Consider the following 27,618-nt stretch of genomic DNA (forward strand, 5'->3'; position numbering starts at 1 on the left):
CAGCCTACAGTTCCCACGATAGGGCTGACTGGGTGGAGTTAGTTTAACCCAGTATTTTTCAACCTTGACAACTTGAAGATGGGGGGGGATTCAATTCAATCCCCCTCCCATCTTCAAGTTGTCAAGGTTGAAAAACCCTAAGCTAGAGAGATTTTTCTCCATGACGAAGTCGTTTCAAACATAGCCGGACTTCATCTCCCTAGACCGGACTTCCACCGCAGCTGTTCAGGGGCTCTTCTTTTCTCCGGCGCGCATGCGTGCCAGGAGAAACGGGGCAAAGGCCGTGCCTCTGGTGTCATGGCGGAGTGAGGAGGAGGCCGGGAAAGCGCCCAATGAGGGGCCGCCGACAAGCCCCGCCCCGACAAGCCGGTTGTTTAGGCTCGCGCTCCACCGCCGGGCGCCAGCTGCGGTGCCGTGAGGGAGGAGCGGGATGCTCCGTGAGGCTCGCCGCCGCCGCTTTCCGCACCGTCACGGCCGCACGGGTGAGTCGGAGGCCGGGTGCAGAACGAGGAGCCACGGTGTCTGGGGGAAGGCTGGCGGTGAGGGCTGCGGAGCGCCGGTTCGAGCCTGAGGGAGACAAGGCCCCACAGCGCCGCGCGTTGGCGGGAGGGCGAAACAGCCCCCGCGGGCCTCTTGGCCCAACGATAGGGCCGGGCGAGGCTCGGAGGGGCGCCGTCCGGCCGCTCCGCCTCCCTCTCCGTGCCACGCCGCCTCGGCTCCTCCTCCTCCGCAGCGAGCGCCCGAGCCCCCCGTCCTTGCCCTGGTCCGGGGGGCGCGGAGGCGGAGGGCTGCCGGGCTCGCGGAGCAGCAGGCCGTTCGGGTCTGGTAAGCCCGAAGAGAGGGGAAAACGGGTGGGCCGAGTCGGGGAGGGTGGGGGGGGTCGTGGGAAACTCAGCAGAGGAGCGAGGAGAATGGCGCGATGAAAGCCTGCTTGCTGTGGGTTGTGTGCATGCGTGCGCCTTCGAGTCAGAGTGGACTCCTGGCGACTGCCTGGACTCGTGCCCAGTATCCGCGTATCTTTCATCATCTTGGTGCATGCAGCCCGCAGCGACCCGTTCAAGATCATTAGACCCCCATTTGTGCAGTTGATTGATTGATTATGCGCCATCAAGTCGGTGTCGACTCCTAGGACCGCATGGGTAGATTTTCTCCGGACCTGGTCTTTCAGGTCTTCTAATGCAGGGTTCCTCAACCTTGGCAACTCTAAGCTGTGCGGACTTCAACTCCCAGAATTCCCCTGGGGAATTCTGGGAGTTGAAGTCCGCACAGCTTAGAGTTGCCAAGGTTGAGGAACCCTGTTCTAATGCATTCATTGCCACTGTAACTGAGTCCATCCCTCTTGCTGCTGATCATCCTCTTCTTTCTCCCAGAATTAGGGCCTTTTCCAGAGAGCTGAGTCTTTGTCTTCCTCTTTTGGACACATTATGCAATCTGCAGTACTCTGAGTAGGGAGCTGGCTCATATTTGTGCAAGCTGTGATGTACAGAGTTGCATTTTTGTGTCATCTGGAAAGAGACACCTTGGTCCTGTTTCAGTGAAAGTACCTGCAATGCTGGAGCCTTGCAAATGATTAGTTGACTGGCCCCAGGGGAAACCTGTTTTTAGAGGCAGGACATGTGAGAGGATTTAGGATTTGGTGGATCAAAGGGTGAATGTGACGAAAGAGGGATGCAGCAGCTGAAAAAGCCAATGCAGCGTTGCAGGGCATTGGCAGAAGCATTGCATCCAGATCAGTGGAGGTAATTGTTTCATTATACTCTGCATTGGTTAAAGCTCAGGGCATATTCTTTTGGCATTGCACTTTGAAAGGAACCAGTTGAGTTTCCAGAATGTTAAGGAGGCTGGAAGCCGGGTTGGGGGTCAAGGAGCTGGGAATGTTTCTGTTGCAGATGAGAAAGCTCAGGGGAGAGATGTCTACAAATATCTAAAATGCTGGTGCATGCAGAGTGAATGTGTTCTCTTTGAAACCAAAGAAAGGAGGACTAACCAGTTGAAATTAAAAGGAAGATTCAGGCTGAATATTAGGAAGAAGCTCCTGATAGTAGAAGCAGTTAAGTAGTAGAACAGTCTCTTTCAAAGAGTGCCATTCTTCCCTTTGCTGGAAAGTTTTAAATGGGGATTGAATGGCCACCTGTTGAGGATGATTTAGTGGGCTCTTGAACATGACAGTTATTGTAAAATGAATATAACCACTCAGGAAGTGAATTGCTTTGTAAGCACGTTGAGCTATTATCAGATTTTAGTTAGTGATACCTTTTATTTCTGTTCGATTCACACAAGTGGAATGATATTTAGAAAATACTTTCCTCAAACGTCAACAAAAATGTACTTCAAGGCTGTAAAATTGGTCAAAGTTGCAGGAAAGTTATAACAAGTTTAAAACTGTGGGACGAAGTAACTGCTAGAATGGAAAATTTCAGTCTGTCAGAACTAGCTTTAATTGGCAGTTAAAATACAACCTGCCCAATTTTTATTCTCAGAAAATGAGTTGAGATGTTTCTGTGACGAGGTGGTTGGTTTGCCAATATTTGACAGAATTTCTTCCTTGAGTGGATGATATTGGTCAAGTTCCAGGAAAACAAGTTAGAAGCCAAGCTAGCAGCATAACAGAAAAGAACAAGTTGGAAGATTCACATGTGATCGGGGGAATAATACAAACCTGAGACCATGTTCTTAGGTACATACGCTAAAGGATATGAAGATATTGGCAATAAACGGCTCTTCGTGGTTTCATCATACAGCAGTCTTTTTGCACTCATGTGAACTACACAAGAATTAAAGTGCTTAAATTATTTTTGAGGAATAGCAAATAAACTCAAATATTTCTGTTGTGGAGATTTGCAATCAAACTAATATGGGAGTGGTTAGGTCATAAAGGAAATGCATGTTAAGTAATACAAGTCATAATTAGTAAATATTTGTATGAATATAGCTTGGGTAGGGTTGGAACTTTGTATTTCTAGGTGCGGAGATTACTGCGGATGCTGACTGCAGTCAGGAAATCAGAAGACGCTTAATCCTTGGGAGAAGAGCAATGACCAATCTCAATAAAATAGTTAAGAGCAGAGACATCACACTGACAACAAAGGTCCGCATAGTTAAAGCAATGGTGTTCCCCGTAGTAACATATGGCTGTGAGAGCTGGACCATAAGGAAGGCTGAGAGAAGGAAGATCGATGCTTTTGAACTGTGGTGTTGGAGGAAAATCCTGAGAGTGCCTTGGACTGCAAGAAGATCCAACCAGTCCATCCTCCAGGAAATAAAGCCAGACTGCTCACTTGAGGGAATGATATTAAAGGCAAAACTGAAATACTTTGGCCACATCATGAGAAGACAGGACAGCCTGGAGAAGATGCTGATGCTAGGGAGAGTGGAGGGCAAAAGGAAGAGGGGCCAACCAAGGGCAAGGTGGACGGATGATATTCTAGAGGTGACGGACTCGTCCCTGGGGGAGCTGGGGATGTTGACGGCCGACGGGAAGCTCTGGCGTGGGCTGGTCCATGAAGCCACGAAGAGTCGGAAGCGACTGAACGAATAAACAGCAGGGTTGGAACAGCTTGGCTATTTGTTTAAGATTTTGATTGTAAAGACCCACTGAGAAATGTTGACAGCTGAAGTAAGAGTTGTAAGGGAACGACAGTCAGCTGCTTAAAATGCCACTGAGTTGGGCTTGACTTCTGATTATTGTATGGGCAAATGTCTGACATTGTGACTCAAGTTCAGAAAAAAATTGTAACTGTTCTAAGAGTATGTCAGTGATCTCCCTGATTCCATCCATCCACTTTATCTGTTGTCTTCCCCTGGCGCTATTTCCTTCAAACTTGCCAAGCAAAATTGTTTTTGTGCTTATATCACATGCCCAAACTATGTGACTTTCTTTGTGCTGATTGTCACTTCAGAGAGTGGTGGGTGGCAGGAGTTAATCATATATCCAACAAGACTTTTTCCTAGGGACAGAACGCTTTGCTGCCTCCTGAGGCTTCTGTGCTTTAGTGATTTCTACATTCTGTCTGGGCACTGGTCTTTTTTTCCTAGGTGAAGCTCACACAAAGAATGGCAAAGCTGTGGGCTGCATTGGGTCACCTTGGCCTCCTTTTGTGGCATGGAATTAGCCCAAGCCAGAAAAAAAAAGTAGAACTCTGTGATTTGTGAGTCCTAAATGGATTTTAGAAAAGAGAACAACGAGGCATCCTGCTTATGAAAGAGGGACGGTGTTAAAATATGTGGGAGAAGAAATTTAACTACATAGCATTTTGAAAATATGTGACCTCTTTGGGAATTTGGATTTGCTCATGTCAGGGCTATTAATAAGTCAAATAGTCCAGGTGCTTCCTCTTGATGTGTTTGTAACTAAGGACTTTGCCAGACATGCAGGATAATCAAGATTTCTTCTGCATGAAGGAACAATGTAAGCCTTTTTATGGACCAGAGTAATAAAGGAGAGATTCTTATAATCCTGAGAAATTTCGTGATCCATCAGTTAATCATTATTCTGCTGTAGCTGACCTTTCTAGCTCTTTCCAAACAGTATTAAAGCGTGGGCCTTCCTACACAGAGATTGTCTATTAAAGTTTTAGAACAGCGGGGCACCAACAAATATGGTTTTGCCCATTTTGAAACTGATTTGGAAGAAATGCTTCGGAACATATACACAGGTAGTCCTCACTGACCACACTTGGGACCGCCTAGTCTGTTACTAAGCAACACGGTTGTAAAGTGAAACGTCACATGGCCACACTGAATTACTACATCAGTTCCAGCTGCAGTCATTAGGCGAATCACCCACGGTTGTTAAGCGCAACATCACATGACCATGACTTGTGACTTCCTGCCGGCTCCCCTGTTAACTTTGCTTGTCATAGCTGACTGTGATGGTTACAAATGGCAATCGCATGACCGTGGGACAGTGCGGCTGCCATAAATGCACACTTGTTGCTATGCAGCCAAATTGCAATCATGTGACCATGGGGACGCTGAAACGGCTGCAACTTCAAGGACCGGTCGTAAATCTCCTTTTTCAGCAATGTCGTAACTTCAGGCGATCAGTAAGCGAGGAGTACCTTTATGAGTCAAACACTTCTTTCTATCTTGTTAAGTAAAGCAGTCTCCTGCTTCCATGAGTCCCTGAAAACTGGCTGCTTTAAGAGTTGCATTCATTTTAATTTGACTCCTTAAAGAGCCACATTTTCTTTTCAGGCTCACATGGAAACCTGAATAAAAGATGGGTGCTTGAATGCATAAGAGAAGTGCTATATTCATGCAATTTCTGAAGCACTTCTTCCTAATAATTTTCAGAATGTTCTTGTACTTTCCTTTTTTAACCATTTTACTCTCTCTGGCTTGCCATCAATAACTAGTGGTTTCAAAGCATGGTGGCAAGAGGAAGAGAGAGACCCCTATACCTGGCTTTCTAGCTAATATATGGGGCACCAGAACCCAAGGGGTGATGTCAATCTAGAAAAGATAGCCGTGCAGGGAAAGAAGTCCAGTTTCCCCATAGTCCGATTCCCAGGTCCAAACCAGTGGAGTTGCAGATAGAGGCCTTCTATAAGGGACTGGGGTGGGGAGAAGAATTCAGAAGGAAATGCATATCTTGGTATGTGTGGCAAGTGTGCAAGTATGAATTAGATCTATAAAGTGGCTGTTAGTAAAACTGCAGTAATCCAGGTTTGAAGGGCAAAATGTGATTTCCCAGTGAAATCCTCATTCGTCTTCGTACAGCCCCTCACAGTGTGTCTTATTTTGTACTGATGGCTTGTTTGTATATTCAATCCACATTCACTCCTGGCCCTGCTTTTTTTTTTTTTTCATTTTATCACAACCTTCATGCAGCTATGTTTATGTTTCTCTTGACATGTCCACCTCCCACTTCTGTATTTTATAATGAGCAGAAGCATACCCATAAACAACCACACATTCCCCATTATAGTTCATCAGCATTTGCAGACCACACGTTAGGTAAAGGTAAAGGTTTCCCTTGACGTAAAGTCCAGTCGAATCCGACTCTAGGGGGCGGTGCTCATCTCCGTTTCTAAGCCTTGGAGCCGGCGTTGTCATAGACACTTCCGGGTCATGTGGCCAGCATGACGACTCGGAACGCCGTTACCTTCCCGCCGAAGCGGTACCTATTGATCTACTCACATTTGCATGTTTTCGAACTGCTAGGTGAGCAGGAGCTGGAACGAGCAACGGGAGCTCACCCCGCCGCGCGGTTTCGAACCGCCGACCTTCCGATCGACAGCTCAGCGGTTTAACCCGCAGCGCCACCGCGTCCCTTAGACCACACGTTACCTACTGTCTTTCCACTAGCAGTTGCGCATCTTAACCTTCCTTAATATTCCCATCTATGGTAGACGTTTTATCAAGGTACAAACACATTACTTGTAGTAACTATGCAGTTCGGGCATAGTTTCACCATTTTATTGTTTGCTTCCAATCGAAGCAAATATTTGTAGCTCAGGGTTGAACTGTGGAGTCCTTGGTGCTCTCTGAGCCGTGTTGTTTTCTTGCAGACATTTCATCGCCAGACTGGGCAACACCTTCAGTGCAAAGAGGGAGTGGGCCTTGCTCTCAGTTTATATACTGTGGCTTGCCCTGCTTGTGTTGGTGGGGGTGTTGTTCTCTCCTTGGGGGTTCTTTGATTGGGCTGCTGTTTGCTGCTTGGTTGATTGCCTGAGTTAATAGTTCCTTGACTAGGGTGTATTGTGCTGTTTGATGGTTCATCTGGTGTTAATCCTAGTGTTGATTTTTGCATATCTTTTCACACTGAAGATGTTGCCTAGTCTGGCAATGAAAAGTCTGCAAGAAAACAACAAGGCTCAGTGGGCACCAAGGATTCCACATTACTTGCAGTGTTTTGCCACTGATGTATACTGCAGTTGTTCACTCAATTTTTCCTGTCAAACGCAGTTAAATTTGTCTTTGATACACTATAATTTTCAAACCCATGGTCATAATTGCATTATATACCCTATTTAACATTTGCTGCAAATTATTTCAAGTCTCAACCAATAGTATAGCCTCATCTGCATACAGAAGGGCATGCACTTTCATGTTTCCAGCCAACAGGATAATCACTGCAAGCATTCCTTATACATTTATCTATGGATAAACAACAAAGTGACACCACACAACCTTGTCTTACTCTTGCTCAACCTTGTACCATTTGCTAAGCATAGAGTAAAAATCAGTGTGGTAAAAATCGCAGTAGTATAGTTCTCTAATAAAAATACTGTATAAAAAAAATTAAAAGCATTTTCCATTAATGTGTGGTGACAAGAACATTGAAATTAGTATGCTTTTAAGTATAATGGCACAGCCCTGTAATGTCTTAGTTTTGTAATTACGTATTATATTATTTGATTTTGCAGATTCTTCCTAAGATGGACAGAGTTTTAAAATAAATTAAAATAAATGCAGTTGTAAAATGATACCCACTGCAAATTTATAATGAAAAAACTTAAGTAAGCATGAATAAATGTGACTAAAGTATAATGAATAAACCAACAGCAATTACTTTATGACCACTGGCAGAGAAGCATAGTGAAATACACCCAGTGAAAAAGTTCAGTGCTTCCAGTAATGTAGTCAGTTGCACATCCATTTGTAGCTAAGGGAGGAAGCACAATGACTGGCTAGTATTGAGTTGCTCCTTTGAAAGTGACTTATATGCAGTATTTAAGAAGGATTATTTATTCGTCTGAACCAAAGTTTCTTAAGCTTTGGAAGACCAAGGAACCACAAGCATTTTTTTTAAGGAGAAACACCTGTCTGCAAGCTGAAGGAGCAGCAGCAGCAGCAGCAATAGGTGCTAGAAGATCAAGTGCCAGGCTGGAACCAGGCAAGGTCTGGACTTAGTGGGTGGAGATGCTGGTGTTCTGTGAAATATACTTCAAAAAACACACTCTGCATAATTGAACCATACTATTGCAGTCAAAGTGTATTGGTAGACAGTACAGTTCTTGTTCTATACACTTTTCAGCATATCTTCTGATTCTCCTGGGTGTTCATGATTGTGAACCAAAGTTTTACTCCGGTTTCACTGACCTGTAAACCACAGGAACAGGTCTGCGTAAGTAAAATCTATCAATTCCTATAAGCTATTTAAGGTACGATTTATAATTATTACAATTGGGCCTTATGTTGCCTAATTCATACTTTTATTAAATTCCCAGAGGTGTTTCAGTGACTTATACTCATACAATCTTGAGATATCTAAGATCAGGAAAACATATATTTATTTTTGAAGCATTCAAGGATTTTAGACAGGCACAGATATTCTTCAAGAACTGGATCATGTTACTGATACAAAGAGGCTATTTCTTTGCACTTAAATAGTTCACCTGTGGGTTTGCTGTGTTTACTTAGGTGCAGGACTAGTTGTAGAAACTTTAAATCCAGAATGAACACTGATGATGTGCTTTTGAGTTTGAGAAAGTATTACGAATTTCAGAATAACTGCAATGTCTATAGTTGCTGATCTCAGTGACAGAGATCTATAAACCATTAATGTAATAAAGAGGGCATTGGTTATAAATTATGTCTTGAGTCTAAAAAAAATCTTGCTTGCATTTTTAACCATGCTATAAATTGTGTAATTAGATTGATCTCCCAGGTTTAATCTGGTCTTTGAGGTGTTTTTCCCCACCTGCATTATTGTTCCTACTGTATTTTGATGATTTATTCCTGTATGAGAATCTCATAATACATAATCTTATGTTTTCATAAAGGAAAAGATAGATGAATTGAGATAGAACTAACATTGCTGTTTTTAAGCCTTTGCTCAAAATATGTTTTCTGTTAAAAATCGGTTGTTCCTTGACCTACATGACAAATACTTCAAGCAGTAAATCTTTAAACTTTCTAGTGATATTGGTCTTTAATATGTTACAAGTTAAACTTCCAGTAATCAATTAATTAAATGTACAGTGAGTTATGGTGCAGCTCAGTGTTGGAGATGAGAAATGGGAAAAATTTAGATGAGAGAGTATGAAATATATCTATCTTTAGTTTACAACCTACAGTTTGCAGAGAACCAGCAGGACTATACTGAACCAAATGGAGACATTTATCAAGATACATACCTGATAATTGAAAATGTAATCTTCGTAGAATTCCATATAACTCTAAATCATATTAAATGCCTCCATTAATGCCACATTAGCATTGTGGATTTTAAAGTTATTTTACACTGTAGGATATTTGCTGCTGATGTTTGCTTTGTTGCTTTTATATAGAATGAAAACATAGTCTGAGACAATGAAAATGTAAAATTAATCTGGAATTGTCTCTTTTTAGAAAGGCCAACTGTTAAGATGCAATAGTAAAGAATCTCTGCAATTAATTTGTTTTTTCCTTTGATTTTCTTTTAGGGGATTGAAAATGTGCCAACAACAATGCTAGGATTACAATGGGAAGTGTCACACTTCGCTATTTTTGCTATGGCTGTCTCTTTACATCTGTGACCTGGACAGTTCTGCTCTTTGTTTATTTTAATTTCAGTGAAGAGACCCAGTCTTTCAAGAATGTGCCCATCAAGGGGCTTGAACCTCAGAAGCCATTCCCCAAAAGATTCTATCCCCAGTTTGTCAATGGACCAGCACGCATGCCAGAATCTAAGCATAGATATGGCAAGATCAGGAATCCCTTGGGAAATGCTGCACAGGATCCCATCAAGAGTGATACAGAGTTTTCCCCTGAAATGGGTAAGTTGGAGGACTAGAGAGTTAAGGTGGTTATCTCCATTCTGGGGAAGGCATGGCAGTGATTTGTGCATGGCCTGAAAGCCTTGGTGGAGCAGGGCAGAGGTTGAGCCCATTGGATAGGTATTGACTGTCAAAATGATCGGTACTGTATGGATTCAGATATCACAAGAGGAAGAATTTGGTTTAACTAATTTGGCAGACTGACGGCCATTTTAACACACTGGTATATCATAAACCATGATTTATAAGCCACAGTGGCGGGGTTCATACTCTGTATTAAGCCAGACCAAAGTACACACACACACACACTAACACTATAGCTTAATGTAAAGAGTGAACCCAGTCTCTGTGTTAGACAGAATAATGCCTTTTGTAAGTCTGGTTCATTAACCCATGGATTCTCATTAGCCCCTGAAAGTCCCAACTTTCATTAAATTTTCTAAACATCATGGATAGGTCAGAAAATAGGACAGTAAGACGAATACATTTATAGCATCCATTGCACAGAGCTTTCTAAGCCCACAAACAGTGATACCCCTATTCTAAGAATGGGTTGCTTCTTCTTCATTGTGATTGATAATAGCATTATAGTTCTAGCCCTCTGTCTTAAATAAGTTGAACTAGCTGCAGTTTTCTGCTTTGTAGTTTTATAATTATTACAACATTATTACAACTATAAAGCTGTAAATGTATAATTATTACAGTGTTATTACAGCGATAAAGCTATAAAGGGTATAAGCAGATTCTGCTTTCCTTTTCTGACTTATGACAGGGACTAGCTAGTAAACTTGTTAGCCAGCACAACTGAGAAATATGTAAGTGAAAGGCCGAGAACATCACAAAGAAAAAACATAGGGGTTTTCAATGGCCCTTAATGCCCTGTTTCTCCTTCTGGATAATACAATTTTATTGTAAACCACCCAGAGTCTCTCCTTAAGGGGGAGATGGGCGGTGATAAAAATTTGACAAACGAACAAACAAATAAAATAATGTCTTCAGGTTTTATGAAATAGCTATATGCCGTATGAACAGTAAAAGATCTTACTTCATTTGTGAGAATTCCGCAGCACCCCTAAAATCTTACACATCTCTATCACTGTGTTGTCTTCTGTTAAATGCTGGTAGCTTGCAAGTCGTTTCTTAACATACTATTTTTCCCTACCCTCCTCCTCCTCTTACTTCATAAGACAGTAGAGCTGCAGTATCATAATGTTCTTACAGATATTATAGTAATATTCATGCCTGGGCATTTATGATGGCCTCTATGTATTTACATATTTACATGGTTTTATATCCTGCCCATTTTCATGAGTTTCAAGGCAGTTTACCAAAACCACTGTAGAAAGAGTAAGTTTGTTTTGGAAAACATCTTTAGGGGACTTTTTGAGACTAAGGGGAAATTTTAGGAAGTGATTATTGGCAATATATGTACAGAATCTGTGAATTCTCTGTTTCAGGTATGATTTTCAATGAACAGGACCAGGAAGTGAGAGATTTGGGCTATCAAAAGCATGCCTTCAATGTGCTCATCAGTAACCGATTGGGATATCACAGAGAGGTGCCAGATACGAGGGATGGAAAGTGAGCGTTCATACGTTCATCATAAAATAAACACTTTGTTCCAAGAGCCATATGACATTGTGGCAGAGAGGAGAAGCAAAGTGACAGTCGTATGTTAATATATGCCTTTTTTCCTTCCCTTTTCCAGGTGTAAAGAAAAAATATATCCTCATGATCTGCCTTCTGCTAGTGTTATAATTTGCTTCTATAACGAAGCTTTCTCTGCCTTGCTTCGGACAGTTCATAGTGTTCTGGATCGAACACCATCGTATCTTCTCCATGAAATTATTTTGGTGGATGATAGAAGTGAATTAGGTGGGAGATTCTTAGGTTTTTGTGTTGCTCTAGGGCAGGGGTCGGCAATCTACGGCCCACAGGCTGGATGTGGCCCACCACCTGAAATCATCTGACTGTGGTCCCAAAAAGAAACATATTTTCCCAACCCACAAGAGAGAGGGCTCGCCACCTCTTTGGGTAGTCATTTTGGTGATGGCTTCACCGGCTGCCCTGGCATGGACAGAGCAACTAGTCCCCCAGAAGTGGTGGTGGCATGGCGGAGGTGCAGCCACAAGATTGCCGACCCTGCCCTAGGGAGAATTGGATTCAAATATGAGTTGTGCTGTAGGTTATATTGTGTCTCTGTCACTTTCTCAATCTCAGCTCCCTGGGATAGGTAAGAACAATAGTGCAAGTGTGCAAATATTTCAAATTTCAAGCAGTGGTTTGGTATTTGAAACAGGTTGTTCCAACGCTGGAAGTATTCTGACAGTGTTCCAGCCATTATTGGGAGTATTTTGAGCTCAGGAAAGCTCTTTGAAACAGGTGTTTTGAGCACACAAGAGAGACCTTTGGAGTTGAAAACACTGGAGGAATGTTCAGGGCAGCTGCTTCAGTAGTGAACAGAGCATTTTAAACCTGACACAGCTTTTCAAGTGCAAAATGTCTCAAATGTTTTGCACGCCACTTTATCCTAGCGAATTATTTTGCAGAGAAGGAGGTTGGGATACCCAGCATGAATGACGCAGGCTGCTTCCAGAAATGGAATTCTGGCAATTAAATAGTAGTCTGATTGAATGGGGCATTGGCTGGCTGTTCCCTTGTGCTTCTGATTGTGCCATGGATACTGGCATACCTTTCTAAATGCCGGTTTTTATTAGAGAAGAGATGTATCACTTGGATTAGTCAGCTATCCCATTTCCTTCCACAAGGAAGAACACTTAACAAGGATATTGTCACAGCTGTTGGCTTTAGTTTCAGGCCTGTTTTACCAGCCTTTTAAAATAGAACAAATGTGAGGAGAAGCTGGAAACTGATTGCTCTAAAGCAATTTTTATGTTTCTTTCCTTCTCTGATTGTAGCTGATTTAAAAGAAGACTTGGATGTGTATTTAACAAAAAATCTTCCAAACAATGTGAAACTAGTAAGAAATGAAAAGCGAGAAGGGCTAATTCGAGGGAGAATGGTCGGAGCTTCCCATGCCACAGGTAACGTCTGGCACTGATACAGACAATACACTAAACCTATGATTTTAAATAGCGACGTTATATCTTTTGTGATCTGTACTTCTGCCCTTACTAAATCAAATTATTGGGAATAGTGAGGCTTACTGTATTAATGCAGTAAATTGACTAATGCTTGTTTTTTGTCCCATTACACACAATTTACCATAAACCTATAAAAATACAGTGATAATCTGTATAATCAGTCTGCATTGTGTATTAACGCCATTGTTAAATCAGGATGTACTTATAATGTTATAAAGCCTTTTCCTAATTAAAGGAAAATCATCTACCCTAATCATCTACATAATACAGTTTCATCAGGATGCAGCAGTATCTGTTCAGCCTTACAATATGTTGAAATTATAGTAGTGATATTAGTTCAGTTCTGGACCTAGCTGTATCCACCAGAGGGGAAATATGTGGAAATACGCCTGACTGAAACACTGAGTAAGTTGCAGTCTCAGCCTTCCGGTTAAATATAACTTCCCTTTTAGTTTGAGTTTTTTTACCCACTGTGTCTTTTCCTATAGTTACTCCCAGTGTTAATTCTGAATTTCTCCAATTCATGCTGAAAGGAGGGAGATACAAATGTCACAATAATTCCCTCTCAGAGCAGTGGGATCTTGTGTAAATGAGGACTCGTGAGCTGATGATGTTCTCAGGAGGGCTTCTGTCTTGTCTTCTGTGTCTCATGTATCTCTTGTGCTTTTACTTCCTCAGGGAAGGTGCTTGTGTTTCTGGACAGTCACTGTGAAGTGAACGAGTTGTGGTTGCAGCCCTTGCTGACACCCATCCAGGAATCACGCAAAACCGTCGTCTGCCCCGTGATCGATATCATCAGTGCAGACACGCTGACCTACAGCTCTTCTCCTGTTGTCCGTGGAGGGTTCAACTGGGGCCTTCACTTTAAATGGGATCTTGTTCCTTTGTCGGAGTTGGAGGGACCTGAGCAGGCCACGGCTCTGATCAAGTAAGATATGCCAGTTACAAGCACCACATGCTGAAGGGCATTTCGGCTTCGCTTAAAACTGGACAAGGGGGTATTGTACGTTCCTTCAACCAAATGTGGGATAAAAATGTAATAACCTTGTCATGCCAAACAACAGATACTTAGTTTTATATGGAATTTTAAAAGGACGACTGAAGAGAAGGCAATGCCAGAACCTTCAGCGTTTAGTCACTAATATCCATGTCTGTTCCCAGGGAAACTGCTTCAGTTTAGTAACTGAAGAGTTGAAGCCGGAACTCTGGTAGAGTTCCTCTTCTGAGAAAGCTGTTAATGGACAGTTAGTCCCGTTCAGTAAATAATAGCTCCTATGATATTTGTTCTCTCTTGGCTTGACTGAGGCCAACTCCTTCCTTCATTTCATCTGTTAACTTTATAGGGCCACAAGTCCTTGCCCTCTGTGGGCCACCTTGTGAATCCAGAGAAGTAGTATTTAGAGCATAGGAAAAATGTGGGAGAATGCTGCTGTTCCCGCTTGGGTGGGTGGGTGGGTTATTTATTTATTTATTCACTCACTCACTCACTCATAAATAAAGATTCACTTATTGAGATGGGCAGCTATAGAAATAGAATAAATAAATAAATAAATTTATTAAATTTATCCCTGCCCACCTCCCCCCATTGGGGGACTTAAATACTTTCTTGACCTAGGAAACGCTTCCCTTCCTCCTGTCGCTAGGGTTTCAACTGCAATGTGCACGTGCGCGTGCACACACATGCGCACACTTTTATAGACCTCAAACCAGTTCTTTGTAGATGTGCTATTCCCCTTTCTTTCTTCTACTTATGGCAGGGCTTGGCTTTGGTAAAGTTGTCCTCTTCATCTTAGGTCCCCCACGATGGCAGGAGGTTTGTTTGCAATGGACAGAGAATATTTCAATGTGCTTGGACAATATGACAGTGGCATGGACATCTGGGGAGGGGAGAACCTGGAAATATCATTTCGGGTATGTTTGGTTTTGGATTTGCTAGTGGGCGTTCTTTTTTTATCCTTGGATGATTGATGCAGGCAACTTTTAGAATCAGGGGATGTGATTGCTTTCTCTAGCTTTGAAGACTAGCGTGAAAGTTGCTTCTTGACAGTTTTAAATAGCTAGAAAGAACACTGCTAAGATGAAGTTACTGTGGCTTCCAAAAAACTCCAAGAAGGCAAACAACAATTCTAGAGCAGTAATTCCTCTGAGATTATTTTAGGTAGAGCATCCATTGCAATGTACCAAAAACATTTATCTAGCATGTATGAAATTATTGTGAGACTAATTGAAATATTAATTAGGGGAAAACAGGAAGAACTGTTAGAAAGAACTGGGAGACTTATAATTTATGGGGCTTTTGTTACAAAAAGACAGGGCTTGAATCTAGGCAATTGATGGATTTGTGGAGTTAAAACAATTTGATGATGTATCAGACAGATTTGGTTGCTTAAAATGTTCTCAGTCCCAATGTGGATTGTGGTTCACCAGTGAAATTCAGCTGAAAAATAACTATTTTATATAAAACCTCTACATAACTAAAATAACTTCAGTTTGTGGGAAACAGGCAATGTTGGATTGCATACTACTCTAAGAAGAGATCCGCATCTCCTCTTGGTAACTTATTATGGGATGTAATAGTGTTCAAAATTGCCTTGCTTTTGCTCCACGTTATTGGAGGAGGGGGATGAGGAGAGCATTAAGCTCTGGAGACAGTTGTCATCCTGAATGAGATCCTTCAGCTATTAAGAAGATGGCAGATGTAATCCTTAGTTAGACAAATAAACCTTTTTTAGAAACTAGATCCGGTACCTGATATCACCTGTCTTCAAGTAAAAATATTTTGCTAAGTCCTTCTGTTTCCGAACAGATCTGGATGTGTGGAGGAAAACTTCTCATCATCCCTTGCTCCAGAGTAGGGCACATCTTTCGCAAAAGACGTCCCTATGGCTCTCCAGGCGGGCAAGACACGATGGCACACAATTCTTTACGCCTTGCCTATGTGTGGATGGATGAATATAAGGCAAGGCAGCCACAGTTGTAATTATTACTGGGGTCGGGGGGCCGATATACCTGAGTACCCAAGTGAAGGGAGCAAGATACGGACACAGGAATTGTGGCCACATTCCTGAGAAATCTGTTGCTGATTGCTGTTGGAGGAAATAAGTATTGTTGTATCCTCCATTTTCAGAGCGTTAGTGCTTTTGATTATTAGGCTGTGTCTGGAGATTTGGACAGTTGTCATACGGGAAGGGAACAGAAGCATAAATGATGGAAACTCAATATAAAGCCTTACATTTTCTCAGTAGTTCTGTACTTTGCAATTTTTAGCCAGAGAAGCATATGAAAATACAGCTCAGAAAAATCACCCCCCCCATTAGTGCTATGTATGAATTGTTACAGGTAGTCCTCATTTAATGACCGTTCAGTGACCATTTGAAGTTCCAACAGCGCTGAATGAGGAGACTTCGCAGCTGCCACAGCGTACCCGCAATCATGTAGTTGCAATTTGGGTGCTTGGCAAATGGCTTGCAATTACGGTGGTTGCAGCGTCCTGCAGTCCTGTGATTGTCATTTGCAACCTCCACTGCTGGCTTCCGACAAGCAAAGTCAATGGGGAAGCCGGCAGGAGGTTGCAGATGGTGATCATGTGTCTTGCACCTAACAACTGTGCAGGATTCACTTAATGACTGCAAACAGAACTGCTGCAACTGCCATTGTAAGTTGGTGTGGTCACGTGACATCACATGTTAATGACCATGCTGCTTAGTGGCGGAGTTGCCAGTCCCAATTACAGTTGTTAAGCGAGGACTACTTGTACTAAGATTCTAGTTTAGAATAAATGGAATAACTGTTCTTCTCTTTATGGTCTTCAATTCTTTCAAACAGGAACAGTATTTTGCCCTACGTCCAGAGCTAAGAACAAGGAACTATGGAAATATCACTGACCGTGTGGAATTGAGAAAAAAACTAAACTGCAAATCATTTAAATGGTATTTAGACAACGTGTATCCAGAGATGCAAATTTCTGGGCCCAATGCCAAGGTGCAGCCTCCTGTCTTTTTCAATAAAGAGCAGAAAAGGCCAAAAACACTGCAACGGGGAAGGGTAAGATGCTGTTCTGCCTCTTCAGTTGCTTAAATCCGAGCTCTTAAAAACATAGCTGTGCAAATTATAAAGTGGTGTTTGAAGGAAAAGGAATTCTATTAGTACAAGATAGCCATTTAGCTTTAAAATAAGAACAGTTTTGAAAATCTGTAATAAGATTTAGCCATTTGAATAACGATGTATCACCTCACAGGGTTGTTGTTGTGGGGAAAAGAGGAGGAAGGAGCATTAGGTATGTTCGCTGCCTTGAGTTATTTATAAAAGAGGCAAGATAGAAAATAAATAAAATAAAATAAAATAAATATTACGTAGATTGTTTTCTGTGTGGGAAGACAGTGTTTAACCTTTCTGAACATCTTCTGTGGTCTGTAGTAAAAACTATAAGGGGGAGCCCCTACGTCATAACCAAATGGTCAGTTGCTTTTTAATCTAGTTTTGACAGGACATTCGTCATGTGGTTTCCTTTTAAAGGAGCCAGCAGATCAGCCTTCGCTGCCCAGTCTAAGAGGCAAATAGCTTGCCTAACTTTTTCTCCCTTTTGGATCCATTTGTATAGGTGTAACTGGAGCTCTGTCCTATTTTCCAGGGTAAAAATACACATTGGCACATTTGGCTTTTGTTCTTATTGCTGCTAGTCCTTGAGCCTGCAGCTTCTCTTAGCCGTATATGGAAAGGTGCTATGTAAAACGTCAGAAATCAGCAGAAATGAAAACAATTTCTTTTGTAGCAGCAACGGTGCTCTAAAACTGATGATTTTTTAAAATTGTGAATTCTGTGCAGAATATACTGTAAAGCACAAGAACCCCCATCGTGCTAAAAAAACACCCATGCTTAGTTACAGCAGTCGAGTTCTGGAAACACCGATCCCTTTCTCTCTCCTTGTCTACTGTCCACTCATATTTAGAAGTCCTGCCTCAAAATACAGTGGCTCTACTCAGGTAGCTATCATAGCAGTCCTAAGTCAGTCTTCCGTAAGCTTACGAAGTATCTGTTCTAAGTCAATTAAGGGAATGGCTGTCGTAATCTTGTAGGGAACTCTGTATTAATTGGTTAATACGCCGAGTCTTTCAGGTACATGAATCTAAAGGTGTCTTCTAAACACCAGGTAAGAGAAATCAAGCAAACGAAAATCACGCATCTGTCCTAAAATCAGGAGGAGTCTGGTAGCACCTCTTCAGGCTAACAAATTTTATTACAAGACATAAGCTCTTGTGAATGGTAGCTCAGTTCATCAGTTGCACAAAGTGGTTAAACTGATGTAGAATTTAGCTTGGGATGAAGCAGTGGCAGGTGGGGGGTGGGTAGGATGTCTATGCAGATGCAGGTTATATGTGTGAGAGATTGCAACTACCCCATTAGTTAGCAACTGTAATACATTACAACCCCCATTCTGTTCATTAAGGCCTTCTGAGATAGCTTGAAATCTTTTGGTGCATGTGAATTCTGCAGTCTCAAGCTCCATGGGACTGGGGGAGTTCCACTGTTTCAAAACAGCTGGAATCGAGAATCCTGGAGACAAGTTTGACATCAGGCCTGAAAAAAAAGGACAAAATTATATCAGAGCATTATAACCATCCAGGCCACTTGTTTATAGATAACCAAAGCGTATGCCTTTCAATAAAATTTGTTAGTGTAGTATAGTTTATTATTGATTAGCCATTAGGCCTTACCAAAGTACAGGATAGAAAACAAAAAACATCAATAAGACTGTATGTAAAAATAGAATAAAAGAAACAAATTAGATAAGAAAAAGAATAAATACAAATAATATTTCTGAATCATCCCTACAGTTTGCCCCAGTCAGGCTCACATATGCAGATCTCAACCGAACTGTTTTATTCAAATAAAGGGCCGTATTATATGTCGTGGTGCTGGAGCTTGAGCACCTCAATGATGCCATGAGCTAAACCGTGAAGGGCCACCCAAGACGGGAAGGTCATGACAGAGAGGTCAGACTAAATGCGATCCCTGGGGAAGGTAATGGCAACCCACCTCAGTATTCTTGCCGTGAAAACTAAATGGATCAGTACAACCAGAGATATGTCGGTATACCGTCGGAAGATGAGACCCCCAGGTCGGAAGATGGTCAAAATGCTACTGGGGAGGAACAGAGGATGAGCTCAACTAGCCCCAGACGTGATGACGCAGCTAGCTCAAAGCCGAAAGGACGGCTAGCGGCCGACGGTGCTGGTGGTGAACGGCGAATCCGATGTTCTAAGGATCAACACACCATCGGAACCTGGAATGTAAGATCTATGAGCCAGGGCAAATTGGATGTGGTTATTGGTGAGATGACAAGATTAAAGATAGACATTCTGGGCGTGAGTGAACTGAAATGGACTGGAATGGGCCACTTCACATCAAATGACCACCAGATCTACTACTGCGGACAAGAGGACCACAGAAGAAATGGAGTAGCCTTCATAATTAATAGTAAAGTGGCTAAAGCAGTGCTTGGATACAACCCAAAAAACGACAGAATGATCTCAATTCGAATTCAGGGCAAGCCATCTAACATCACAGTGATCCAAATATACGCCCCAACCACAAATGCTGAAGAAGCTGAAGTAGAGCAGTTCTATGAGGATCTGCAGCACCTACTGGACAACACGCCTAAAAGAGATGTTATTTTCATCACAGGAGACTGGAATGCTAAGGTGGGCAGTCAAATGACACCTGGAATTAGAGGGAAGCATGGCCTGGGAGAACAAAACGAAGCAGGACATAGGCTGATAGAATTTTGCCAAGACAATTCACTCTGCATAACAAACACTCTCTTCCAACAACCTAAGAGACGGCTTTATACATGGACTTCACCAGATGGACAACACCGAAATCAGATTGATTACATCCTTTGCAGCCAAAGGTGGCGGACATCTGTACAGTCAGTAAAAACAAGGCCTGGAGCTGACTGTAGTTCAGATCACGAACTTCTTCTTGCACAATTTAGGATCAGACTAAAGAGATTAGGGAAGACCCACAGATCAGCTAGATATGAGCTCACTAATATTCCTAAGGAATATGCAGTGGAGGTGAAGAATAGATTTAAGGGACTGGACTTAGTAGATAGGGTCCCGGAAGAACTCTGGACAGAAGTTGGCAGCATTGTTCAGGAGGCGGCAACAAAATACATCCCAAAGAAAGAGAAAACCAAGAAGGCAAAATGGCTGTCTGCTGAGACACTAGAAGTAGCCCAAGAAAGAAGGAAAGCAAAAGGCAACAGTGATAGGGGGAGATATGCCCAATTAAATGCAAAATTCCAGAGGTTAGCCAGAAGAGATAAGGAATTATTTTTAAACAAGCAATGCGCGGAAGTGGAAGAAGACAATAGAATAGGAAGGACAAGAGACCTCTTCCAGAAAATTAGAAACATTGGAGGTAAATTCCAGGCAAAAATGGGTATGATCAAAAACAAAGATGGCAAGGACCTAACAGAAGAAGAAGAGATCAAGAAAAGGTGGCAAGAATATACAGAAAACCTGTATAGGAAGGATAACAATATCGGGGATAGCTTTGACAGTGTGGTCGGTGAGCTAGAGCCAGACATCCTGAAGAGTGAGGTTGAGTGGGCCTTAAGAAGCATTGCTAATAACAAGGCAACAGGAGACGACGGCATCCCAGCTGAACTGTTCAAAATCTTGCAAGATGATGCTGTCAAGGTAATGCATGCTATATGCCAGCAAATTTGGAAAACACAAGAATGGCCATCAGACTGGAAAAAATCAACTTATATCCCCATACAAAAAAGGGAAACACTAAAGAATGTTCAAACTATCGAACAGTGGCACTCATTTCACATGCCAGTAAGGTAATGCTCAAAATCCTGCAAGGTAGAATTCAGCAGTTCATGGAGCGAGAATTGCCAGATGTACAAGCTGGGTTTAGAAAAGGCAGAGGAACTAGGGACCAAATTGCCAATATCCGCTGGATAATGGAAAAAGCCAGGGAGTTTCAGAAAAACATCTATTTCTGTTTTATTGACTATTCTAAAGCCTTTGACTGTGTGGACCAGAACAAATTGTGGCAAGTTCTTAGTGGTATGGGGATACCAAGTCATCTTGTCTGCCTCCTGAAGAATCTGTATAACGACCAAGTAGCAACAGTAAGAACAGACCACGGAACAACGGACTGGTTTAAGATTGGGAAAGGAGTACGGCAGGGCTGTATACTCTCACCCTACCTATTCAACTTGTATGCAGAACACATCATGCGACAAGCTGGCCTTGAGGAATCCAAGGCTGGAGTTAAAATCTCTGGAAGAAACATTAACTATCTCAGATATGCAGATGATACCACTTTGATGGCTGAAAGTGAAGAGGAACTGAGGAGCCTTATGATGAAGGTGAAAGAAGAAAGTGCAAAAGCTGGTTTGCAGCTAAACCTCAAAAAAAACCAAGATTATGGCAACCAGCTTGATTGATAACTGGCAAATAGAGGGAGAAAATGTAGAAGCAGTGAAAGACTTTGTATTCCTAGGTGCAAAGATTACTGCAGATGCTGACTGCAGTCAGGAAATCAGAAGACGCTTAATCCTGGGGAGAAGAGCAATGACCAATCTCGATAAAATAGTTAAGAGCAGAGACATCACACTGACAACAAAGGCCCGCATAGTTAAAGCAATGGTGTTCCCTGTAGTAATATATGGCTGCGAGAGCTGGACCATAAGGAAGGCTGAGCGAAGGAAGATCGATGCTTTTGAACTGTGGTGTTGGAGGAAAATTCTGAGAGTGCCTTGGACTGCAAGAAGATCCAACCAGTCCATCCTCCAGGAAATAAAGCCAGACTGCTCACTTGAGGGAATGATATTAAAGGCAAAACTGAAATACTTTGGCCACATAATGAGAAGACAGGACACCCTGGAGAAGATGCTGATGCTAGGGAGAGTGGAAGGCAAAAGGAAGAGGGGCCGACCAAGGGCAAGGTGGATGGATGATATTCTAGAGGTGACGGACTCGTCCCTGGGGGAGCTGGGGGTGTTGACGACCGACAGGAAGCTCTGGCATGGGCTGGTCCATGAAGTCACGAAGAGTCGGAAGCGACTAAACGAATAAACAACAACATACATAATTTTTGGATTCTATCCGCACATGACGTACATTGTTTTAGTATAAGGATCCCAATAGGCTGTTTGTCTAATGTGCGGTCCTAGATAACGACCTCTCTCTCTCTCTCTCATGCAGTTGACACTCGTACAGTATGTGCGTTATGCCTTCTGTCTCTGGAGCCCCACAAATACAGGCAGGTTCATTAGTGCTACCAGACTCCAGTTTTTGGCTACGTGGATTGACACGGCTCTCCTCTGCCCCAGCATGGAGCCTAGAATCCCTTGGTCCTCTACTTGATGGATGGGTCAGACTTCCCTTCTGTTCCCTTATTTATAATGGGGGTATCCCTACTTAAGTTGAATTTGAATCAAAGTGGGCTTTTTTTCTGGAGGAGGAAAAAAGGGAAAGCAAATTCTCTGCAACTGCTAATGGCTATCCCTAGGCTGAGCTCCTTGTGTTTTTTTGGAAAAGTACAGTATGTTAGTCTTTCAAAGACGTTTCTCTTTCCTTAGTTTTGAATCTGCTCTTCAACAATTCAACTGGATGGCTAATCTCACTGGGTATGCCTGGCAGAAAAAAAAAGCTTATAACAAGTCCTGTTTCATAGGCCATGTAAGATAATTTTCTGGCCTCCTAACGAACTCTTTAAAATGGCTTTAGCTTAAGAAGACTCTATTTAATCATTTTGTGTCCTTGCTATTTTGAGGTATAATTGTGGAAAAACAGATATGCTTTGGGGAAAGGATCTCTAAACATATAGTATAAGTTGATTAGAATCAGGTAAAGTTGTCCTTCAGAAAAGAAATCCTCCTGTTGATTAACTTAAGTATTTAAAATGGTGGAAGAAAAAGGTAAATGCAAGAGCTGGATAAATAATGAAAATGCAGTTTCAATTTTCTCTTTTTAAACAAGTTATACTGTGTCAAAATCAGTTTTGAGTATGTAAGCCTATAAAAATGATGTTTATACCCAGTCCCAATAATATGTTTGTGCTAAGCCCTTTTTTTTCCTTTTTGTGACACACGCACACACACACACACACTTTTTTCCTTGGCACAGAAGGTTGGTAGCAGATAGTTCATGGTCATGTATCATAGTGAAATGAAGCTGAAATGGTAGATGATAATTTATTTTTGAAAAATCCCTACTCTTTCCTTGTTCCTCACCCTTTTGTTCTTAGAGAACATAATAAGAACACAAGGAAGGGCAGCTGAAAATTTTATCTCTGTTCACAGTGGATGTTCTCTTATAAGCCTGTTTGTGTTTCTTTTATTTATTTATTCAGATTTTGCTACCGCCCATCTCCCCCAAAAGAGGGACTCTGGGCAGTTTACAATAAAGTTAAAACTACAATCACAAACAAAATCCTATAAAAACAAAACAATTTACAAATATAAAATGCAATATAAATAAATGTTTGTTTATGCTTTTCCTTGCAGCTGCGTCACCTTCAAACCAATACATGTCTGGTGGCGCAAAACCACCCAAGTCAGAAAGGAGGACTTGTCGTGGTCAGGGAATGCGACTACCGTAATAAGAATCAGGTAAGTTTCCTTTAGCCTGTGCTTAGTTTTGCTAGTTTCGATCTCTCTGTGATGTTCTGTTCCTGTTTTCTCCGAGGGCTGCTTTGCTTTAATCATTCACAGCGAAATTGTACAAAAACAAAAGGCATGTCCTAGGACGCTACGTCATTGTTTGTTTAGATTATTTTCATATCTGATTATCTGTATCTCCTCCCTGTCTCTCTGTCTGGCCTCCTTTGACTAACACAGCTCTCCTCCTACAAAGCCCAAGCAGAGTCAGTGGGCACAGTTTTGCAGATGCAATAAGAGAGGAGAAGACAGACTGCTTCCTCACTTCTATTGCCCCCGTGTCGTCCTGAGCATGGGCACATCCCTCTGATCAGTCGTTTGCACTTTCTGTCTTCCACCATCATTGCTCCATGTTGTTGTTGCTTTGTTCACAAAATTATTCAGTCTTTTCTCTGTACTTTACAAATTCACAAAAGAAATGATACTTGCTGTATAGAATGGTAGTCAGAATGTAGGACCTCCCTGCCTCCCTCCTTCCCTCTGTCATCCTCTCTTGAAGGAGGGAGCATGTTCCAAGGAGGAGGGCAAGATAAAAGGAGACACAGTCTGGGATTGGAATGTGGGAAAGCAAAGAGGTTCAGGATAGCCCCGCCCTGGAGCCTTCCCAGGTCATTCCCCCTTAGGTGAGGTAGAGTAGCTTTAGTCTGGCAAGATTCTGCCTCTATGGTGTGAGCAAACAAAGAACTGGAGTTTGGCTGGACTGACTCTTCGTCGCTCTTGGGCTGGGCCTGACACGCACACGGACAAGATTTGATGATCCAGAGTACACTTTCATGGGTTAAAAACCTGCAATTTAGGTTTATTACAGAAAGATGCCAGCTTAATAATCTATAGCAAGCCACGGTCAAAATTTTTATATATATATATTTATATTTATATTTATATTTATATTTATATTTATTTCAAATTTTGTCACTGCCCATCTTGCACAAAGCGACTAGTTATGTGCAGCTAACCTGCAGGTAATAAAAAAATGGACAGGAGGGTCTCTGATCTGCTTTCACAGGGCTGCAAGGATGAAGGCAAAGAAGTGGTTGGCCCTTGGGTCATCTTGTAATGGGCAGCCAGGGATTGTGGGGAATTTATAAGGTGACTGAGACACTAAAAAAGGGCCATTGGTCATAGTTCATTCTCTTCACTCGTGGACTTTCTGTTAGGTGCAGATGTTTACCGTTACAGCCAAACATACGACCTCGTTTGTACTGTGTGGAGGAGAAGTACAAATCGTAATCGGCACAACCTGCAGAATGGTTTGCATTCATGCCTAAACTGGGTTATTCTGTAGCAAGCGAGGAAATAAACCACTTCTTTAATTCCATTTTTTTTTCTGGAATCTTTTCAGTATTTTCAGAAATCAACCACGTAGATTAAATACAGAACAGTATCTTAGTTACAGGTGTGTTCTGCATAGCCTCACATTTCCAGCTTGTTCCATTAGCTGCCTTTCAGATGTGTTGAATCAACTCTCCAAATCCCAGCCAGCATGGACACGTTGAGTGGGATTACGGGAACTGGAGTCCAACACATCTGGAGGACATCAAGTTGGGGAAAGGTGATCTGAATTTAAGCAGGTATAACATGAAACAAATCTAATGAAGCTGGAAATAGGCCTCTAGAACAAACAGATGGAAACAGGTGGCTGGGGGGTACTTGTGGGGTCATCCAAGCAGAAGCAGAATTGATGCAAAACTGTTTGTTACTTGCTTGGTGTATGTTCAACTTACTACAGTGCCCTTTCATTAAATGTGTGCATCTGTAAATTCTAAAAACACTCAGCTAATTTTATTAATTACTGGCAAGAAGTATCAGCTTGGAAACATGAACCTGCCAACCGAGCTAACTCAGTAGGCTCCACTCCTCTTCCAGCAGTGCTGTCTGTATTAGAGCATTTCTTGCCATCCCATCTGGATGGTGGGAAAGGGCCATAGAAGCAAAGGGGATTTCCTTGGTTTGCCAATTGCACAGTTTCCTTGGCCAGTCAGTGTCATGTAAACTACAGTACTACAGTGTCCCTGTAGTAAGGAATAGTAAGTTTTGCTCTAAGGGGGAAAACACAAGGAGGGCTTGAAAATATAGTGAAGATACTATCACAGTGGAAGAGAGCTGCATGGTTGTCTCCCACTTTAGGGGTTAAACCATCTTCGACTCATCGGTTCCTAATTATCTTAAAATATTTTCTTAGGTATGGATTTATAATGAAGATCATGAGCTGATCTTAAACAACCTCCTGTGCTTGGACGTATCTGAAACTGGCACTTCCGATCCACCACGCCTTATGAAATGCCATGGGTCAGGAGGATCTCAGCAGTGGGTTCTTGGAGTAAGCGAATTTTGGCCAGGATGAATTTCAGTCTGTATAGTCTAGCTCTGACTAAAGATCGTTGAGGTAATATAAGCTTCAGAATTGATTCTCAGGATGCATGGATTAGTTCCCATTCCCACAGACTGTTGAGAAAACTAGATACTCATGCGATTGCAGAGCGGTAACCTTACTGGCCATGGATCTTTCCCAAGGTAAGGCCTCCAGTTAGGAATGTGCCCTGTGGCCAGAAAAGGTTTTGTCCACTTCAATGTTTTTGAAGGCTTCGATCCTTGTTTTTCAGTACTCTGATATTTTGATTGTGGCGGTACTACTAATTTCTGTTAGGGGTAAGACGATGCCGTAAAAGTGCCTAGGCTTCACTCACTAATACAAAGTGGTCATGGTCTGAATCTGGAATTGTGAAGTGGAAATTCCCATGTGGTATTTTAATTTTATGGCTAACTGATAAATTTATAGAAGCAAAATCTGGCTGTTGAAGGAAGAAAGGTCTGTTAATAAAAAGCTGTGCCTGTAAAGACTGAATGGGTAGGTTCACAGGGGGATAGGGAAAAGCATGGAGTATGTACAGTATCTCAAGTAGTTTTTTTATGCAGCCATGATTATTTCAAAATAATCCTTTTGATAAATAAGTTGTAGATCCTTAAGACTAAAATGTTGCAAATGCAGAGCTGGCCCAGGAGCCCCTAAGTACCCCACTGTCCTGCCAAAAGGAATAACTGCTGCAAAAATAGGTTTGGGACTGTTTCATCTCTCCTGTGACTTTTCTCTCTGCAGAAAAAAAATCGGCTGTATCAGGTGTCTGTTGGGCAGTGCATGAAGGTGGTTGATCCACTTAATCTCAAAGGCTACGTAACCATGGCAATTTGCGACGGCTCCCCCCTTCAGCAGTGGCGTTTGGAGAGCTGAGTGCGGCCTCAAGGAATGCCCCCTTCCGCGGTAACTCTTAGCCGAGCTGCCTTTCTGAGGCTGGCGACCCTAGCTGCTATTTCCATCCCCGAACATTTAAAGGAAACTATTTTAATGACGGTTAGAAATCACATTGGACTGCAGCATCCAAGCAGAATAGAAGCTGACCCATTCCTCCCCCGTTCTCTCTGCAGGAGCAGAACTGCAGTCACATTCCTCGGAGTTCAACAGTATATGGAAATATTCTAAGTCGTAACTAGGACAATGTAATTTAATTAGTGAATGCACTTAATGAAGCGGGCCTAAATGGTCGGAAACCTACCTTGTTCTACCAGTATTCCTTGCAAAAGTATTACGGTACTCTACTTCCTTTTGACTTTACAGCTGGCATTGGAAAAATATTATGTTTTAGCTTAGCCTTTTAAAAATAATTTTATTAATTTTAACGTAATAGATGTCCACCTGTCATATTTAAACTAGTTCAGAGTGTCATTTTGATGACTTTGGAGACCATCCAGGTAGCATTTGCCTGTTCAACGCAGCCCCCAGTGCTCCCCGCCCAAAGGCTTTCTTCTGTGCCAGGCAGCCTCCGGGAAGCCCATAGGATGAGTGTGGGAGTTGCAGTATTAGAGCAGTGTTACTCAAGATGTCTGGACTCCAACTCCCAGCTGGCTGGGGAATTCTGGGAGTTGGAGTCCAGACATCTTAAAAGTTGCTAAGGTTGAGAAACTGCATTAGAGGATGATAAACAAATGAGGGGCAAAGGGCAGGTGGCTTATGCAGTGGGGATGGCCTTTCCGTTCTTGTGAGGCACCTTGGAATGCCACAATAACGGCATTTTAAAAGAAAATTACGTTGCTTGATTTTTACCATACTCGGCACTTCCCCATTTCTCTGTGA

General features: G+C 42.3%; 1 protein-coding gene across 2 annotated transcripts; it reads left to right on the forward strand.

The window, feature by feature from the left end:
• The first annotated feature begins 418 nt into the window (after positions 1-418).
• Positions 419-27,373, forward strand: GALNT11 (polypeptide N-acetylgalactosaminyltransferase 11). Of its 2 annotated transcripts, none has more exons than XM_063303352.1 (12): positions 419-482; positions 9,372-9,704; positions 11,162-11,285; positions 11,413-11,579; positions 12,623-12,748; positions 13,487-13,736; positions 14,602-14,719; positions 15,615-15,767; positions 16,634-16,852; positions 23,337-23,441; positions 25,672-25,809; positions 26,587-27,373. In XM_063303352.1, the coding sequence occupies exons 2-12, from the start codon at positions 9,410-9,412 to the stop codon at positions 26,716-26,718; spliced, it is 1,827 nt and encodes a 608-aa protein (XP_063159422.1). In that variant the 5' UTR covers positions 419-482; positions 9,372-9,409; the 3' UTR covers positions 26,719-27,373. The 2 variants fall into 2 exon arrangements, with proteins under 2 accessions (XP_063159422.1, XP_063159421.1); XM_063303351.1 differs by lacking the exon at positions 419-482 and adding an exon at positions 661-825.
• Positions 27,374-27,618: the final 245 nt, after the last annotated feature.

Source organism: Candoia aspera, chromosome 4 (genome assembly GCF_035149785.1).
Source record: "Candoia aspera isolate rCanAsp1 chromosome 4, rCanAsp1.hap2, whole genome shotgun sequence".
Taxonomy (NCBI): Eukaryota; Metazoa; Chordata; class Lepidosauria; order Squamata; family Boidae; genus Candoia; species Candoia aspera.

Excerpts from the sequence above, each read along its gene's own strand:
- GALNT11 (XM_063303352.1), top strand. The coding sequence starts at position 9,410 with ATGGGAAGTGTCACACTTCGCTATTTTTGCTATGGCTGTCTCTTTACA. Across the intron at positions 15,768-16,633 it reads TGTGGATGGATGAATATAAG|GAACAGTATTTTGCCCTACG; the intron begins GCAAGGCAGCCA and ends TCTTTCAAACAG. Across the intron at positions 23,442-25,671 it reads ACTACCGTAATAAGAATCAG|GTATGGATTTATAATGAAGA; the intron begins GTAAGTTTCCTT and ends ATATTTTCTTAG.